At 26.1% G+C, this 18,706-nt stretch overlaps 2 protein-coding genes across 2 annotated transcripts; one reads left to right on the forward strand and one right to left on the reverse strand.

Annotated features, from left to right (window-relative positions):
• Window positions 1-1,126: 1,126 nt before the first annotated feature.
• LOC126550630 (probable RNA helicase armi) lies at window positions 1,127-10,712 on the reverse strand. The gene is given in 16 exon segments (XM_050202525.1): window positions 1,127-1,501; window positions 1,568-1,813; window positions 1,893-2,176; window positions 2,241-2,408; window positions 2,592-2,794; window positions 2,931-3,153; window positions 3,156-3,446; window positions 3,702-3,864; window positions 4,224-4,341; window positions 4,769-4,915; window positions 4,991-5,134; window positions 5,266-5,426; window positions 5,559-5,721; window positions 5,813-6,075; window positions 6,159-6,279; window positions 10,593-10,712. Coding segments are annotated over 15 exon segments (3,027 nt in total). The 5' UTR covers window positions 6,270-6,279; window positions 10,593-10,712; the 3' UTR covers window positions 1,127-1,159.
• LOC126550632 (uncharacterized) lies at window positions 7,370-10,163 on the forward strand. The gene is made up of 2 exons (XM_050202536.1): window positions 7,370-8,082; window positions 8,170-10,163. The coding sequence occupies exons 1-2, from the start codon at window positions 7,524-7,526 to the stop codon at window positions 9,852-9,854; spliced, it is 2,244 nt and encodes a 747-aa protein (XP_050058493.1). The 5' UTR covers window positions 7,370-7,523; the 3' UTR covers window positions 9,855-10,163.
• Window positions 10,713-18,706: the final 7,994 nt, after the last annotated feature.

The following is an 18,706-nucleotide window of genomic DNA, read 5'->3' on the forward strand; positions in this document are numbered from 1 at the left end:
TAATTAAACAAAATATCTTAAAGAACATGTCATGGAGTTAAAATTAGCAAACTTAAAATCAAAATGAGTGCATTATTAAAATTATCACGTTGATTAGCAATATCTTGTTTTTATTATTGTCTTTTATTTTTTTATATTTTAACACATACCACAGATCTATATACACGTCTGTGAAACATACCTCATAACTAGGGCTCGGAAGTTGATGCATTTTGTACTTTTTTTTTGGAAATTTTTAGACAATGCTTTTCTAACCATAATTCTGTTTCATTAGCATGTGAATCTGAATGACTTATTTTCATTTTGCATTTTCTGGTGTTTATTACTTTTTAAGTTATTTTTTGACATTTTTCCACATTTTTACTTATTTCACACTAGTTCACTTCTTATCATTTCTTGTCGACCATTATGCCAATAACTTAAAACTTGGAAATTACCACAAACAAATATTTGTAATTTTTTATTTTCCTATTTTAATGAGATTTTTATCATTTTTATGTCATATTTTGAGTAATTCGAAGCTTTGATAAATTTATATAGAATTTTATAGTAAAATATTTAAAAATAATGTATTTTTATTAATTTAAAACCAATATTTGTAATTTTTCGGTCATTTTTTATTATTTTTAAGGTCATCAACTTCCGAGCCCTACTCATAACATTTAATTTAAAAATACCTATTCAAAAAAAAAAAAATTATATATTTTAATCGCTGATTAAAAAACTGAACAAAATATTAAAAAAATCTATAACACCACGAGAATACAATTTTTATTTTATCAATATTAGGTGTATCTAATATAGCATAATATGGTGACCAGATATAAAAATTTTAAAAAAAGTACATTTTAAAACTTAGCTCCTACTCGGTTCATAATTTTTCAATGCATATACTATTCTATCAAATATTTGCCCATGTCATAGACTATAAGTAATCTCCTATAAAAATTGTTTTTTTTTTTCATCTGATTACTCCATTTTATTATTATTATTATCAACGACTATAAAAACTAATTATTTAAAATTAAAATGCCAACTCATTTGGTATGCATTTTTATAATGAGAATACTTTTAAATTTAGCTAATTAATATCTTTTATTAGCTAATAATCATTTTAACAACAAAATTTAAATTGCAAAAATTGAGAATGTTTTAATGTTTAGTCTGAATATTCAGTAACATTACACCCAATATAGTTGTCATTTTTAATTGCTTGTGACAGTACATATCTCCAACAGTAATTCTTTTGCATTGTTGATGGATTTCCAATAATTATGAGCAATGCCTTAGACCTAGACAATGCAACATTAGTGCGTTCTTTAGCAATAAGAAAACCGAGATTAAATGTTTTATCTTTTTGACTTCCAGCTATGGATTTGCTTCTAACTATTGATATGATAATAACCATTCTCTCTTGACCTTGGAACATTTCCACTGTGCCTACTTTTGGTAATTTTATATCTGGATGATACATTTTCAGTAACTCATTAATTTTGGAAACCTTAATCACACACACAAAATAATTAAAATATGAGTTTGTATGAAACTATACATTGATATTATTTACTTGAGAAGCGTATGGGGTAATAATTCCAATATCATTAGCAGATATACCAGACTTTATCAATCTAGTAAAGTACAATAAGACTTGAGAAGCTTCATGAGGATTAAACCATGAAGGACTATTGGGATCTTGGCTGTCTTCACCAACTACACCATGCACAATAACGGGTCCTTTACAATCTATTTCCCAGTGAGCGTTTTCATTCAAATTGTTTAATAATATTCTTTCCCGAGAGTTATCATTCAAAATCTAAATAAGCAGTAAATAAAGTAAGAACATTACATAAATATTATTAGGTATATCTTACAAATTTGTTATTATTACTCACAGTTGGTACTAATAATGATTGATAAAATAAATGATTGTAATTCAATACAATTTCTGGCAAAGCTCGATAATTATGAGTTAAATGTGTAATAAGTTTTGGGTTATAACCATTGTGCTCAGGAAAAACATCATTATTTCTCAGGTATGATGGGTAGTTGATAAAACGAGATAACATGGACAGTCCCAGGCCACAATCTTTTGCTAAAAATGACATGACCACAGGTCCTAATTGTTTGGGATCTCCACCCAATACAACTTGTCCATCTCGGTATGGATCCAAAAATGCTATAAAATCAGTTTCAATAATAAAAATATTTTTAAAAAACAATCTTAATTACAAGACACATACAAAGTGGTAATAATATTTCTGGTTCTGTTGATTGTCCAGCTTCATCTATAAATATATGAGTGAAGGTTCCACTCTTTAAACCCATCATATACAACAATCCAGCTGTACTTTCAGTGGAAAGAACTATTCGTAGCTTGAGAATATCTTGTTTTCTAATTAACCTAGAATCTAAAAAAAATGTATGTGTTTAAATTAAAGTAATTATTTTTAAAATATAGATAAATTTCATCTCCAGAGTAATTAATGTTAATACATCCCTAATGTAAATAATAAAAGTGGCTTAACATAACATAATTATCATAAAACATAAATTATCAAATACAGAATTAGAGAATTATTATTTTCTGTTACCTATTTCTGTGCCATCATTAAATTGCGAATTCTCAAGTTCTGGTAAAACACAATATTCATCATAATCCATGTTATAAGCTGAACCAATAAAATGATTATGGCCAACTAAACGTTTCATAATAGTGGTATCAAATAAACCAGAATCTATAAGTTTAGACAGTAACATGTCAACAGCAGAATTGGTTGGAGCACAAATCAATAATCTAAAAACAGTTAATATAAGAAAGTTTACCAACCAGTATTCCAAAAGACCTATTATAACAATTTTAGTTAAGCATTATAAGTAAAGCCTAAATGTTCTGATGACCCAAAAATATATTTGTATTTTAAAATACTAACTTGCTTTTAGGGAATTCTTTATATACTTGAATGATGCTTTCTGTCATTGTTATTGTTTTACCAGTCCCAGGGGGTCCATAAATAATGTATGGCATTGGTCTTCCTTCACCTTTCAGAATATTAATGACAGCACTTTTTTGTTCAAAGTTCAATTTACTATTAAACCATCTGATTTTTTGTACTATCTTTGGTTGTGGTAACAGGGTATTGCTATCTTTTTTAAATTATCCTCATTGGTGTTATTTGTGTCTATCTTATCATGGTTTAGGATCTTTAATTTTGATGGCCGGTATTCCAAGGAATCACAGTATGGAAACAAGAATAATTCGCCTAATCTGTTCTTTTTCCACACATCGTCGATTACTTCATGTTGTTTTCGATACATCATTCTAGCATTGAAAAAATTCACACTATAATCCCAATGGCCACATATACTATGAAATACAGGATCGAACTTCAACCATATTTCATCTGCTAAAACCTTATGAATTATGCCTTCATAGCGACCACACTCACCTAGTAACAAATTAATCATTTTAACGTAAAATTTCTAATAAAATACAATCAATACAATCACTCATATTCAATCAAAAACTAAAACTTCATAAATATTAAACGTATAATAATAATAAAAAAAAAAAAAAAAAAAAAAACGATTACCTAATTTTAGAAATTACTTTAATAGTTAAATTACTCAGTATTAGAATATAGTTGTTCATAAAATATATAAATTAAACCAATAGATATAAGTCTGTTTAGAAAAATATTTACCTAATCTTTTAGTACAGTTTGGTGGATCTGTAACTGTTATTCGATCACCAACAATTAAAGAAGGTCGTTGCTTAGAAAGGTTAGGTATTTTTAGAACTAAATATTCACCAGCAGTCTCAAAATGTGTTCTTTCTTGTGCATATTTTTGAAGAGCTGCTGTAATCTAAAATTGATAAAAATTGATATAATTTAAAAAATATAGTTTGCATAATTAAAACTTGAATAAACAAAAGTTGAGAAATAAATACATTATATATTTATATTAAATTAAGTTTCACGGGAAACCCAGATTAAAAATAGCAATAGATTCATAACAGTGTCAAATATAAAGAGCAAGTCTATTATTAAATATGTAATTACTAATTAGTAATACGATATTTCTCATTTTATTGTTTTAAATAAATTGATGAATCATTCTTTTTTTCTAATTTAAATATATTACCATTGATTATAAATAGTATTTACATAGTTGTAGACTGTAGTATCAATTACTCTTTTTAACAAATTGGTAAATATACTTACTTCTATTTCATCCATAAATAAAATAGTATGATACTTTGCTTTGTAATTTTCGTAGGTAAGAACTTCAAAAGCAGCAGGATAAAACTTTTGAATGTTACTTTTAATTTCAGATGGTATTCTAATTAAAAAATAATAATAATAATTTGTAAGCACTATTATGTTAAATTAATTTGAAACAACAGTTTTATTATATTTAAATTATTGGAGTTGTCTAGACAGAACAATAATCTGTAACTATGTTAGAGTTGTTTGACTACATTCACTTGTTAATGATTACATAAATACTTCATAATTTAACTAAGTGATTACTGATTACTATTAGTTCTATTTATACAGATCTGTATTGTAAGTAAACTTCATAGTATTTGTTACTCTCCTAGAAGTTTGTAGTTAAGTAATATTTGTTAATAAGTATACATAAACTGTACTTATAACTAAATTTAACAAGAAAACTTTTGAAGCCAGTTTACGTATTTTTTAAATGATCAAAATTATTAAAGTATACAGTGATTTTAAAATATAAATCTAAATAAAATTTGTATTACTGATTTAATTTTCCATCTTCTGACCAATAACATTTTGACAACTGAGATGGAATATTCCATTGTTTTAAACGGACTGCAGGAAACTGTGTTTTAGTGCCACTTCGAACACCAGGAACTATTGGATCATTTTGTAATTCAAATAACCTTCTGTAATTGTTAAAATATAATGAATTACAAGCTGGTGATAAATTGATTGTTTTTTATTTAAAAAATAATACTTACTGCATATCAATTTCTTTCCTGGAATAACTACCTGAATTACCTGGGAGAATTAATCTTGAATCAGTAACATCAATGCTTATGACTACTTTGTAAGTAACATCTTTAAAAATAAATTCAACTCTTTCATAAGATTTTCCTAAATACCTTGAAAAAAAAAAACTATTAGTATCTAGAAAATCAAGTACAATATTAACAACCATCAAATTTGTTTAAAATTATTTTTAGTTAATGGATATTATAATACAAATATGTAGGTACATGGACTTATAACATACTTTCCTTTGAGAGTAATATCAAAAATATATTCTGACTGCACTCCAATTATTATAGGCAACTTATTTTTATTAACAATTGACAATTGTACTTTGTTTCCTAACATGGTTTGATAATCATTTAATATTTTCTCCTCGACAAAACTGTTATTTCTAAATAATATCTAGTATATAAAATGAAATATATATTTTAATATTTTATCTTAAATCAACTTTATTATTATTATTTTTTACTAAAATATAAGTAAAATAATAATAATAAATTAGTTTACAAAAGAAAAATTAAATATTAATACCTGTATAACAGTTTCTTGTTCAAAACCAATTACTTTTGGCATGTCACCTAACACTTCAATAGTCATTTGATTTTCATTGATATTGACATCATCAATATCATCAATTTGAGAAGTTGGTTCAACATCATCAAGAAGAACACGAACAGACTCATTTGATCTGATTCTAAAGATATTATATTAATTATTGTTTATTAGCATAATTAACAATTTTCGTTGGTAATTTAACTATTTAAACATGCGGTTAAAGAACATACACATTGGGCTGATAACGAGGACCGTCTCTGGATAGAAAACAACTTGCAACCCTCCATTCTGCATTTTTAGAGTTTTTTTCTCTATAAAGAGATATCCTGACAGGACTGTTAACCTCTATGTATGGGAAGTTTCGAATTTCTTTTTCGGTTTTCGGTTGATAGTGGTATTTATCGTCAATGAGACACTTGTCAGTGTCCAATATTTTTGTCACTCTACCATTTACGTATCTGACATCTAACGATGGGTTTAATATACATGATATCTAAACATAAAACCACAACATATTAGTAGAGATATATATTACAAGAGTAATATACAAATAGAGAGTCCAACGACAGATCTTACCCAAAAATCATTTTCTGGCGTTACATCTTTTTCAAAACAAATATTTTTTGGCAGCTCGGGCACATCGGTTTTTCCGGTCACCCAACTCCAGATGTTGTTCAGCAGAAACATAGTGTTCACACTAGAATATAGAGCGTACAATGTCAATTTAAAACGCTATTTCGGGCAATCGGTGGGCACAAAATCTTTGTACGAGCAGCGAAGTGAAAAGGTTAAAATGATCTTGTCAGATTAAGAAGATACGTCTTGTACACAATAACCATCCTTTCCTCGTGTCGAACGTACAACATTGCTGATCATTGGACAGAACTACACAGTACACTGGCTGGCAGACACGCAGTACACGAGAGTTGCAACGTAAGGTTTTATTTAATTGATAATAAAATTATCTACTATTTATCCGACGAGCCAAATATACAGGGAAAAAACCAAGCTATATGTGCTTAAGGGTGGCCCTTATTTTTGAACTCGCGAATTTTTGATTTCTCACCCCCTCATTTTGTTCATTACTATAAAAAAGTAATTTTTGTTAAATTTGATCATGGTTGTTCACCCCCTTCGCGTGCCCCAAGGGGGCTAAAAAATGCAAAATAGGGGTTTTTTGTCGTTTTTTGAGTTTTATCAGATAAATATTGCACTTATCGATAAAATATATATGACTTAAATTATAGATATTTATATTTTTAATAATAAACATATTTATACAATTTGTTATAAATATATTGTTTTCCGAGAAAAATGATAAAATACAAAATTTTTAATTTATTTAAAAAAATTATTTTTATAAGCTTTTTTACATTTATTAGAATAACGGTTGGTGATAAAACAAAATATCCTGTATAAAAATGATCAAAAATTTTATCTCCAAAAAAAAGTTAATAAGTGTAAATTGTATTGGAGTTAATGTTCTATTGTCACAGGTAAGTTAAAATAAAAGTATATACAATTGATCTATCGATAATTATAAGATCACAATAGGTAGTGTAATTTATAATCACGTTTTTAAGAGAATAATACAATGCGTACGAGTAAAATGTAGATAATATAAATTTATACCTAATCGACTTTATATCTAATAGTTATTAAGTATAGGTAAACGGCAAACGAAACGTTAGAGTATTATATTGGAATCGGCAAATGGCAGATATTTTACATTTAAGATTAGATAATTTTATCGATAATGATATTATATTGTGACAGTAGAGGCAAGGCTATCAAATATTTGGCAGTTTGACACAAACCATTGTTATTAATTGTCATCATACCTATGTATTAAACACAATTTTAATTTTTTGCATAAGAAATTATTACTCATATATTATAAATACCGTTCGTTTAAATTCTTATTTTTTAAAATTTATTATTATGACGTCGTCATCAAAAATAAATCTTCGTGATTCCAATAAAATATTTTTAGTTGGACATATTTCGAATCAAATTATAGGTAGTAAGTTACCTTCAATAAAACAGGTGTTAAGTGTTCTCTTTTTTAACATGCGTAAAGTAAATTTAAATTTACGCGACAGTGCTAAATTAGTGATCCGCGAAGTCATTATATTTTGGGAAAAAGCACGTATTCCCGTTAGAGAAGACTATCACTTGTTGAAAAAAGTTGAGTCATTATATAACGAGTGGAGAAATTTACAAAAACATTCGACTAGAAAATCAGCAAAAGATCGAAAAAATGAAGAAATTTTCGTTAATAAGTTTAATGATATTTTTGATATCGCTCATGCTCGTGCCTTAGACATAATGAAAATAGAAAGTGATAAACAATTTTTAATTGCTCAAAGGACTAAAGGAAGACCCGGTTGTTTGTTGGGAATAGATAGGAAAAATCAAAAACTTGAAGAAAGCATTGAAAAAAAATTGAAAAATAAGTTGGAAAGAAAAAAAAGAGTATATGAAGACATGGAAATTTCAGGTACCTAGATTATTTGTGAATGATGGTTTTAATATTTACAATATTTACAATATTATAAATATAAATAATTTTTTGTAATTATTTCAGAACGAGTTGTTAATAGTGAGACTCTTGTTTTTTCATCTGCAAGTAGTGATTCTGATGAAATAGAAGAACACAATTTTAACACAATATCAGAGGAAGAGGTTATAGAACAACCAAATTTATTTCAATTAAGAGGTAAAACTAATTTTATAACCGATAAAATGGCTGCAGCTCTTGATAGGTGTAAGATAAGCGATCGAGATGCGGTTCATATATTATTTGCAACTGCAGAATCATTCGGTATTAATATAAATGAATTAATAATAAATCGGACATCAGTAAATTCTATTCGACAACGTTTTCGTAAAAATAGAATAGAAGCACTTCGAGTTAATTTCAACCCATCTCAAATAGGTCCATGTGTTGTTCATTGGGATGGTAAACTTCTTCCCTCATTATCCGAAAAAAAATTGGTTGACCGCCTACCAATAATTGTATCATATAAAGGCATAGAGCAGTTGCTTGGTGTACCAGAACTTATATCTGGCACGGGGGAAAATCAAGCAACAGCAGTGTATCAGGCTCTTGAAAATTGGGGTTTAATCGATAACGTACAAGCATTATGTTGTGATACAACTGCATCTAATACCGGTCGACTAAAAGGTGCTGGTATATTACTAGAACAAAAGTTAGAACGTGAAATTCTTTATTTACCGTGCAGACACCATATACTTGAAGTTGTATTAAGAAGTGCTTTTGAAATAAAGATTGATATTGCATCTGCCCCAGATGTACCGATTTTTAAACGTTTTCAAAAATGTTGGCCTAACATTAATGTTAAAAATTTTCATATTGGATTGGAAGATACTTTTGTTTTTCAATCATTACAACATTTAAAGGAAGAACTTTCAATATTTTGTATAAATCAATTAAAACAATATCAACCCCGAGATGACTATAAGGAGCTGCTAGAATTAACTATTATATTTCTTGGTCAAACACCTCCAAATGGTATATTTTTCAAAGTTCCTGGACCAATACATCACGCTCGATGGATGTCAAAAGCTATTTATTCTATAAAAATATTTTTATTTCGTAATGAATTTAAATTAACTTTAAAAGAAAATAATGCTTTGCGTGACATATGTATTTTTATAATTCGTATATATATAAAACAATGGTTTTGTGCTAGAGCTGCTGCTCTAGCTCCAAACATGGATTTACAATTTATTAAAGATATAATATTGTATGAGGTAATTGATGAACAAATTTCTAAGTCAGCGTTAAAAAAAATGTGTGGTCATTTATGGTACTTAACACCAGAAGCGACTTCATTAGCATTTTTTGATGACAGAGTGTCATCACAAACCAAAATAAAAATGGTTAAAGCTATGCAGTCTCGTGATATCGAATCAGAAGCCAACAAACGAATAATTTTAAAACCAAATGAAATATACGATTTTGCTAATAAAGATATCAACGATTTCATATCTATCCAATCTAGTAATTTTTTTAATAGATTTGGTATAACGATGGACTTTTTAGATTTAGATCCCAAATTGTGGAATGAAAATGACCAGTACAAAAAAAGTAAAGAATTGGTAAATAATATAAATGTAGTAAATGATATTGCGGAGAGAGGAGTTAAGTTGATTGAAGATTATTTATTTATTTATTTATTTATTTATTTATTACAATACGGGACGAACCCTTTAATACATGAATATAATATAATAATACAGTTTTAGTAGCTTATGGAAACGTGGCTCAATATCAGAGAGAGAATGAAGGGTCAGTGTTGGCAATGCGCATAAGACGAATGATCGGCGAGTTAAGATAGTAGTTAGAGGAAGAGAAAGGTATATGAAATGGAACAAATGATCGTGTACAGCGAGAGGGGACATTAAATGAGACTTACATAACAAGCTATTAACCAAAAACGAAGATCAGAAGCAATATTTACTGCAAGTAGTCAACGAGTATCGTCAGAAATTTCCAGATTGTAAAAAAAGCACTTTATCCAAGAACTATTAAATTATCATAAATATCACCAACCATTATTCTAATAAATGTAAATAACCTTAGAAAAATAAATTATTTAAATAAATTAAAAATTTTGTATTTTATCATTTTTCTTGGAAAATAATAAATTTATAAGAAATTGTATAAATATGTTTATTATTAAAAATATAAATATCTATAATTTAAGTTATATACATTTTATCGATAAGTGCAATATTTATCTGATAAAACTCAAAAAACGACAAAAAAACCCCTATTTTGCATTTTTTAGCCCCCTTGGGGCACGCGAAGGGGGTGAACAATCATTATCAAATTTAACAAAAATTACTTTTTTATAATAATGAACAAAATGAAAGAGTGAGAAATTTAAAATATTAAAATTTTTTTTTTTCATCTCTGACTAAGGGCCAAATTACAGTGCTGCTAAATTGTACACTATACATAATAATATCGTTAATACCTACCTCAATGGCACTGAAATAAAATGCAGTAGGTAATAACTGCTGTTTACATCGCTGATTGCTGAAATCACGAAACCGGCATTTCTACAGTTCAATTCGCTATTCCTAAAAGAAAAAAAACGGAATCGCGGACACTATATTATAGTAATCAGTAATTTACTACTTACTAATTAATACTAGCGACTAATGAACGTTGGACACAGCACTAATAGACGGTCTACTATAGACTTCTGCACGACGTACAAACAATAAATTTCATTGTAAAAATCTGTTGAGGCATTTTGAAATACTGGAACCATGACAACGATAACGATTGCTATGAGCCATGCGCTTTGGTTGAGATGACGGTTTATAACACGGTAGGAGTGCTGTTAACGCGGTTAGAAAAGATATGGTTCGTAATATGGAGGTGATCTTCCTTTTTGAGTCTCAGCGCTACCTGTTAGCGACAAAATATATGAAATAATCAAACCCAACCAAAATAGATTTTAAATGTTTTTTAAACTAAAAGTATTGAGTTTTAACTTTAAACTTATAAAATTGATAATAGTTATTAAAAAAAAAAAAAAATTCTGTGTAATAATTAGTTAAATATTTACTTTTAACTGAACTAAATACGTTTACGTATATATCACGTATGTGTACGTATTTAGTTCAGTGGTAAGAAACACAATTTAATTTTAATTTTTATCGCCACCCCTGAAAACATAAGAACAACTTTACTAACATTTACTTTCGTTACGTTACAGCTACGACGCCTACAACCCAGCCCTTGCGTTATTATAGATTTATTATAGGTAGGTAGGTACCTGTTTAGTTTTTTTGTAATTAATATAATATACGATATTGAACGATTGGATAAGCTCAATGGCATTAGGTAATCGTGAGTATATTAAACATCTTCAAAAACAATTAAAAATATTTAATGAGAAATTTGCTGTTTTTAATAAAATATGAGTTGATAAAATAGATACAAATTATTATATAATATATATTTAATACAGCTTAATATATACTTTTATAAAATAAACACAAATATAATATCAAATATGTATAGTGTGTATAATATACAGTATATACTATTACTACCTAACCTTACTATATTATCTAGTCAAATAGGTAGGTACGAATTGTTTTTTATTTCCACTAAACACAATACAAATTTTTTGAATCTATAAAATCTCCATGTTATACTAATAAGATAATTGAAACTTAAATTGATTCCGATTGTTTAAAAATATAGTATAAGAATTATCAATTTTGAGCTCTTTCTACCAATTATAGATTAAATTTACTACCAGAATACAACTTCATTGGAAGTACCTAGAAGATCGGAACCATGGCTAAGTATATATATATGATTTCCAAATGTATTTTTTCAATGTTTCGGTCAGTCATTTCAAAATCTAAATGGACTACGGCTGGTCTACGAGCAGTGACATATTTAGGGGAACAGGGGGGCTTGGGCCCCGGATGATAAATTTTGGAGAGCATTTTGATATAATACGGTACCTAGGTCATTTGGGTACAGATAACCTGGGGTGCAAAATTCCCAAATACGTCTCTGTCTACGAGAGGATCAAGATACGTACATTTCGTGTATTTCTCTCTCATAATACATTTTTATTATACAGTTTTGATTAATTATTCATATGTAAATTGGATTTTTATATTGAATAAGTAAAATATTGGAGTAATAAATATTGATTTTACTTGAATCCCATATAGATACATATAGTTGTTGGAATTTGGTCAGCAGTAAATAATAATATATACATTTGTAATCCATGATTTATTCTTGAGTAACAATTTTAAACCATCATATGACAGATATCACAGATATGTATGACGAACATTGTTACCTATATACTCGTATGTTTATCAGAGTTTGAACCATTATCGTATATAGCATAAAATCTTTTTAAATAGAAATTGTATACAAAGTGTCTAAGTGACAATATTCTCAATTCTATGAATAAGTATACTCAAACAGATTTTTTCAGAGAATGAGTACCAATGAAGATAATCTTTTACCAACTTCCTGATATTATTTTCTGTTAACCTACAGTAATCATGGATTATATATACACAATAAATTGTTCAATAATCAATTTCCATCTAAAAATGTATGTTCTAAATTATTAACCATATGATAAATAACAATTATAAGTAATAAATCAAAAATAAATTTTGTACACCAGATATAAAATATGTTTGTACCTATATTTTATACAACAGGGGTAACCAAACTTTTTTTGGTTACTATCTACTAAAAATATACTTCACCTTTGAAGATCGACTTCCATAAATTTAGGGATAAGTTGAAAAACTGCCACTTCAAAATTGATGTTAAGAAAAATCATTATATTTTGTTGAAAGTATTGATTTTTTTCTAAAAAAGATACACTAATTGGATTTATATTTAACAATGATAAATTATAAAACGGAAACTATTAGTGTTTTGATTCAAAACAAAATACTTCACATTTAATTTTTTTTAATAAGGTTAAATTTCAGAAGTTTAAAAATTATTTTTGTAAATAATAATTAAATTTTGTATTTAAATTGACATAATATAACAAATTACAAATACCTAATGGAAGGCTAAAGAAATTCCATAAAATATATAATCTCTAAAGTATGTATATTAAATCTCAAAACAAATTTTCACCTCACTATAAAAGTCTTTTATGTTAATTTTCCTACAAGAATTTGCAAAACCAAACCATTCTGGGCCTATAGTTTATGCACATTATTTTAATAATATATAAGTACATCATACAAAGAAAAATAGTGAACCATATAGAAAAGTTATGCAATAAAAAAAAGAGTTAGCAAGAATTAATAATTTCAATATAAATAAGATTACTTTGTGGGCTAAATCAACTTTAGAAGTTGCGTTCAAACAACTACAAATAACCATACAACAACTAATTTTTCGAAATTGCGTGTTCAATTAATGTAGTTTTAATTATCCATTATACATTATTAGGTACTCAACAAATTATTTACATTAGTAAAGTGGGTCATGTTTTAAAATACAATTTATAATCATTAATATTTAATAAGTATACTAAGTGCCCCGTGAGGATTTACCAATAATTGTTACTATACCTCCTAAAACAATAAAAATTAAGGATATCATAATTCTATCTTTTTTTCATAAGACTTGCAGAGAAGAATTAAAAGTTTTCATATTTTAATTTAATTTTAATTTTTGATAAAAAAGTTGGACATAATTTTTCATTTCATAATTATTTTCAAAAAAAAAATCAAAAATAACCTATTGTAGAGTTTATTTTTCTGAACATTTTGACGTTTAAACATTTTATTTAGTTTTAAATTAACATCCTTATAATTTTTCTGGAAACTAGAAAAAATATTATGAACTATACAATTAATGAAAATAAAACGATGTTTTCAGAAAAATAAACTTTTCAATCTTTGATTTTTTTTGAAAATTATTTAATAAAAAATTATGTTTTAACTTTTTTATTAAAACATTATATTAAATTAAAATATGAAATACTCGTAGTCCTTGCCTCTGTGAGTCTTATAAAAATGAAAAAAATAGAATTATGATATTTCTATTATTTCAGGATATATCGCAATGATTAAATCTTCACGGGACATCATGTTATGTATAATAATATATACATATAATATTATTCACTTAACTCAAGTACTTATTTATTTAATTATTTAACCAATTTTTTTTTATTGACTATATTTATGTGTATAATTTTAAATAAATATTTATTTATGAAAGACTTGTGTAACTAATTACCTATTTAAAAAAAAAAAATTGAAATACCCATTTTTATAAACATCCTCGTATACTTAAAATTATAATATTTATTTCATTTAATATTCATCAATGGATCAGTACCTATGTTATTAAAGTATGGAGTAATAATGTTTCAAGTGACAAAGTTCAATATTATACAATACCATTTAAAAATAAAAATTCACTCATGTTTTATGCATGCACTTATAAAGGTATGCATAAAAATTTAACTTTTTTCTATATATATTAATCAGTGATAACAATCGATTTCGTAGGTCTGTTTTCGATGGTCCACGTTTCCAAAGTTTTTTTTTTTTCATTTTCATATTTTTTAATCAAAAAGTTATAATACAATATAATATACGAATAATACTATATCAAAAAAGTAGTCTTCAAGTGATAAAATGCATATTATACCATTGTTACTTTGAACAACAGTATACATTCTAGAATAAAGGAAAATTAATCTCAAACATCGTATTATAATTTATATAGGTAAATATTAATTATAATTTATAATGACTTGTGTATGAAAAAATATCTATGTATTAATAGTACAATTAAATTATAAAAATAATTAAAGTAAGTTAATTAACTGTAAGTACTTACGTGAAAAAAAGTGACATTTATTGACAATAAATAATCAAAATAAGAAAATGTCTTCCTAAAATCGACATGGTCCACATATTGAAAGTTTAAGTGACCCGCAAATTCAAAAAAGGTGAGAATCAGTGATTATATCTAGGTTAACACTTCAAATATAAATCTGTCAAAAACTTGGTTTTGTTGTGAACTTGAAAAAGTCAATAATATTGATGTTTCTTTATCATATTTAATGTTGAAAATAAAGTGTTTAGTAAATTATTCAATAGACTGTTAAACTATTATTTCTTAATTTTCGCTATCACTAGTGCCCCTCGGTGACCCACACGTAGACAGTATAGTACTGAAAAGGTTAAAATCAGAATACAATTTCTAACAATAATAGTTAATTTTGGACGCTGTGATTGATATTTGCGCTTAAAATAAGTAAAAATTAAGATTATATTTGTCATAGTTCTTGTCTTGAATTCCTACGAGAAAAAAATAATAATGATTGGGCCACTAATGCCATACATTTTAACTTTAATTACCTATAGCCTATAGGTATATTTATTATAGTAATAGTATACTAATAACGGATAGGTCTAATATTTCAGATTTAATTATGATTTGTACGATTACCGAATACGATATACTTTAAAACTAAGTAAGCAATAGGTATTATATAATATAATATGACTGGTTTAAATTTCTTTTTTATTAGAAATCTATTACTAGAAAATAGGAATAAGAATATTTTAAATTGAAGTTATTAACTAATATTGCAGCAAACTTTTTTGAAAAATGTAATATACGAGTATACTATTACACTATTACACATATAAAATTTATCAAAACAATTCCTGAAGTGGCATCGTATGACCTTAATTGTTATGAGTTTAAACTATCGAATACCGATATTTATATGAAGATATTTTGATATCAAATAACATAAATGTGCAATTATTAATTTTATTCCAATAATTTGACATAAAAAAAATAAATAATAAAAATATATTGAGTTGTATTATAATTCAAAAAAAAAAAGTAATTCAAGATAAAGGTATGTATAAAAAGTACATTTAATATCTAAATTCTTAATTATTTTCAACTTTATAATGAATTTAAGTTTAAAAATTAAATTACGTTACCTATTAAATAATTAATATTTTAAATAATAAAATTGTAAAACATGTCATAAAACTACTTATATTATAGTACTAGGTGTCACCCGCATGCTCCACCGCCGAGGATAGTTGTTTGCAAATTTTGGGGCTGTTTATTTGTTTTATAGTTATTTTGATCATACAATGCTATAAAGTGTACATACCTTATACCTATGAAAAATAATAATGATTTAAGGTGTTTATAAATACTCATAAATATACTTATAGATAATAAAAACAATTTTTACATCCGAGAAATGTATTATATAATAGTAATATTTTAACGTCGTTAAATGAACAACACTAATAATGATTATTAAACAACAATATTTTACATTGGGTATGGTTTTCTGTAGGTTTTCTCATCACACAGTCAATCAGCGCTATACTGACTTACTATACTACTTTTCTAGTGGTTATTATTACTATTGAATACATTTTAACCTAACTTAACTACTCGAATCTCAAGATTAAGTACGTCAGTTGTAGTTAGAACGCGGACTTCAAAACCCGCAAGACTGTTCAAAGCACCGAGCCGTTGTCACATCTCATATAGGTACGTCGATAATAATAATTGATTCATCGTCGATTCTATACACATTCTGAGGTAGGTCGTGGGCGATTGCTTAACTATACGCTTTAAACAATTATTTTAATATATTGTAATGTATAATACATATACATCAAAATTTAAATTTTACAAGAGACACAAAACTTATTTTGTGTAACTTATTATAATCCCTTTTCAAAATAAATGAAATAAAGATGTGGATTTATATGCGTGATAAAAAATCGAGACTTGCTTTTATAGTATAGATTATATAATATATATATAATATATATACACATATATCTAAGGTAAGTAGTATAATATAAGGTTAATAATATAAAATAAAAATGAATGATATTTATTGAAAGAAGGTAGGTAGACATATTTTTTAAATATATATATTCTATAACGATATAAAAATCAATAATATTCCAGCCAATAAAATATATCAGGATTATTCATGAACCATGATTTATTTAGTACCTGTTTGTTTGAAGCGGTGTGTACTGAAGGAAGTTTGAAATACGCAAATGTCAAGTTTATAATATAGGTACCTGCAATCTATATAACTATTACTTATTAATTTATTATTAAATAGGTTAATTTAACGTAGGTACATTTATGTTGTATTGTTTTTAAATATATCTTATATAATTAAAAACCCATTAGAAAATAAAAACCATAATAAAACATTATGTTTACTAAAGTATGGGTTCCAAAATCAAGATATATAAATAATGTATTATAATATATGATTATGCTATATAAATTATATATATATACGTTTATTACATAATTTTCGTTTTTGAAAATATATTCATATTTTTCTCTAACTTTCATTAAACTTAATTTAAATCTAAATATATTTATTTTCAAATTCAAGGTTATTTTTTTAGGTAGGTATATAATATAATTTCTTCACGATATTGGCCGTTTAAGACCATTTAAAATGAGTGGAACGACTGGAACGTTACATTATTTTGATTATTTCACCAGTTTTACTACACATAACATCATTAATGTTTATAGTCGAATATTATCTACTTGGATTAATTTTCAATTAGGTTTTCATCCCGTAGGTATAATGTTGTTTTTTACGTATAAGACTAATAAATGGATACCTATACATGTTTCGATAAATGCATTTTTGATAAATCATCATAATATTATATTTGAGATTTAACGACTTATTATGTTTGTTAACAGTTTAATTTCTCAAAAATCAGATTTTAATTTCCAAAGGTTTTCAACTCTAAAGATATGTAGGTACCAATGATATATTATCATAATTATTATTCTTATGTATTATTAAATTAAAATTAACCATTATAAATAATCAATTAAGTGTCTGACTAAATAAAATAGCTAGATCTTTGGTTTTATAATTCATATTTTATAAGCTATTTACCTATAATTTTTAATTTAAAATAATGTGTTTCATTTTTATCATTGTTTAGTGAAATCCATGGCATTGTTGGAACCATTGCATGTGTAGGTTTACAAAATCGTTCTTACATATAAGATAATCGATTACATAGTGTTAAACACATTTCATTACGCAGATTAATACATATATATGAGTTTAAGAAGTATCTACTATATATTTTCATTATACAAATATTAACGGCAACGACGAATTAAATGGTCGCGGATACGAATAATGTATTTTATTATACTTCAAAGCTATATTAAGCTTATACAAAATTATAGTTGTATTCGCGTGATTCATAATTAAATTGGATTGCAATTAGTTATAATGTTTAATTGTATTTAATAATTTTTGGTTAAAATTTAAACGCATATTATATAAACATTATAATATAAAATTACAGTGTGTTTGAGGAATATATTAATAGGTATATTATTATTCTTATTTTGCAGCTATTGCAGTACCTACCTACTTATTTAAAACAATTTACATATCTATTTGTTAACAAATTGTTGAATCGCACAAGATCATCAAAAATGTTAAATCGCTTATTCGTTGGTTTCAGTATAATTAAAAATTTCAATTCAACGCATCAGCTTACAC

This window comes from Aphis gossypii, chromosome 3, assembly GCF_020184175.1.
Source record: "Aphis gossypii isolate Hap1 chromosome 3, ASM2018417v2, whole genome shotgun sequence".
Classification (NCBI taxonomy): Eukaryota; Metazoa; Arthropoda; class Insecta; order Hemiptera; family Aphididae; genus Aphis; species Aphis gossypii.

What these genes read in the sequence shown, in the direction of transcription:
- LOC126550632 (XM_050202536.1), top strand. Translation starts at nt 7,524, where the DNA reads ATGACGTCGTCATCAAAAATAAATCTTCGTGATTCCAATAAAATATTT. An exon ending in TGAAGACATGGAAATTTCAG is followed by an intron (nt 8,083 to 8,169) that starts GTACCTAGATTA and finishes TAATTATTTCAG; the next exon opens with AACGAGTTGTTAATAGTGAG.